Source organism: Habropoda laboriosa, unplaced genomic scaffold (assembly GCF_001263275.1).
Source record: "Habropoda laboriosa isolate 0110345459 unplaced genomic scaffold, ASM126327v1 scaffold147, whole genome shotgun sequence".
Taxonomy (NCBI): domain Eukaryota; kingdom Metazoa; phylum Arthropoda; class Insecta; order Hymenoptera; family Apidae; genus Habropoda; species Habropoda laboriosa.
Genome location: NW_017100256.1, coordinates 431,007 through 431,640, shown reverse-complemented (window position 1 = coordinate 431,640; position 634 = coordinate 431,007). Strand labels below are relative to the sequence as shown.

The following is a 634-nucleotide window of genomic DNA, read 5'->3' as shown; positions in this document are numbered from 1 at the left end:
ATTACCCTTTTCTTTAAAAAGTTACTTATTGTTAATGATTTCAGTTGTTTGTACATTACATTACTATTATTTATAAATACTATTTCTTAAAAAGGTCTTACCTCACTGTTAAGTGAATGATGTGATAATACTTTAAAATGTTGATGTCTATTATTTGACATTGTTTTTAACTATTTTAGGCAATGATAATGGGTTGTAAATAATATTTCACACAATAATTCATTTGATGATAATTTAACAAAATCATAGGTCATTTCTTAAGTAAAAACCAAAATTAATTAAATATTTCATGACTTTCATAAAATAATTACACTTGAATATAACCTAAAAGAATTAATATAACTATAAAAAAAATAATTTTAATTTGAACGTCTCAATTACTTCTATAGTACAACTCTAATTAATTTATTGAAAAATTGTACATAACTGCATTTTTTTCGTTTATAATATTGTAATATGCACCCTGTTATATTTTTTAAATTGACAAACATGGTCCATCGAACGTAATGATTGCATTATACTACTATTCTGATTGTTTTTTAAATCTAAATCTATTAAAGTACCTTTTATTATACAACGGTTATAATTATACGAACTATAATGAGTTGTATATTACAAATAACATGTTTGTTTA

General features: G+C 21.6%; 1 protein-coding gene across 1 annotated transcript in view; it reads right to left on the bottom strand.

The window, feature by feature from the left end:
- LOC108572560 (zinc finger protein 90-like) overlaps nt 1-161 on the bottom strand; it is a 2,554-nt gene extending 2,393 nt beyond the window's left edge. Inside the window, 1 exon segment of the mRNA XM_017934819.1 lies at nt 102-161. Within this exon segment, the coding sequence (XP_017790308.1) occupies nt 102-161 (60 nt within the window).
- Nucleotides 162-634: the final 473 nt, after the last annotated feature.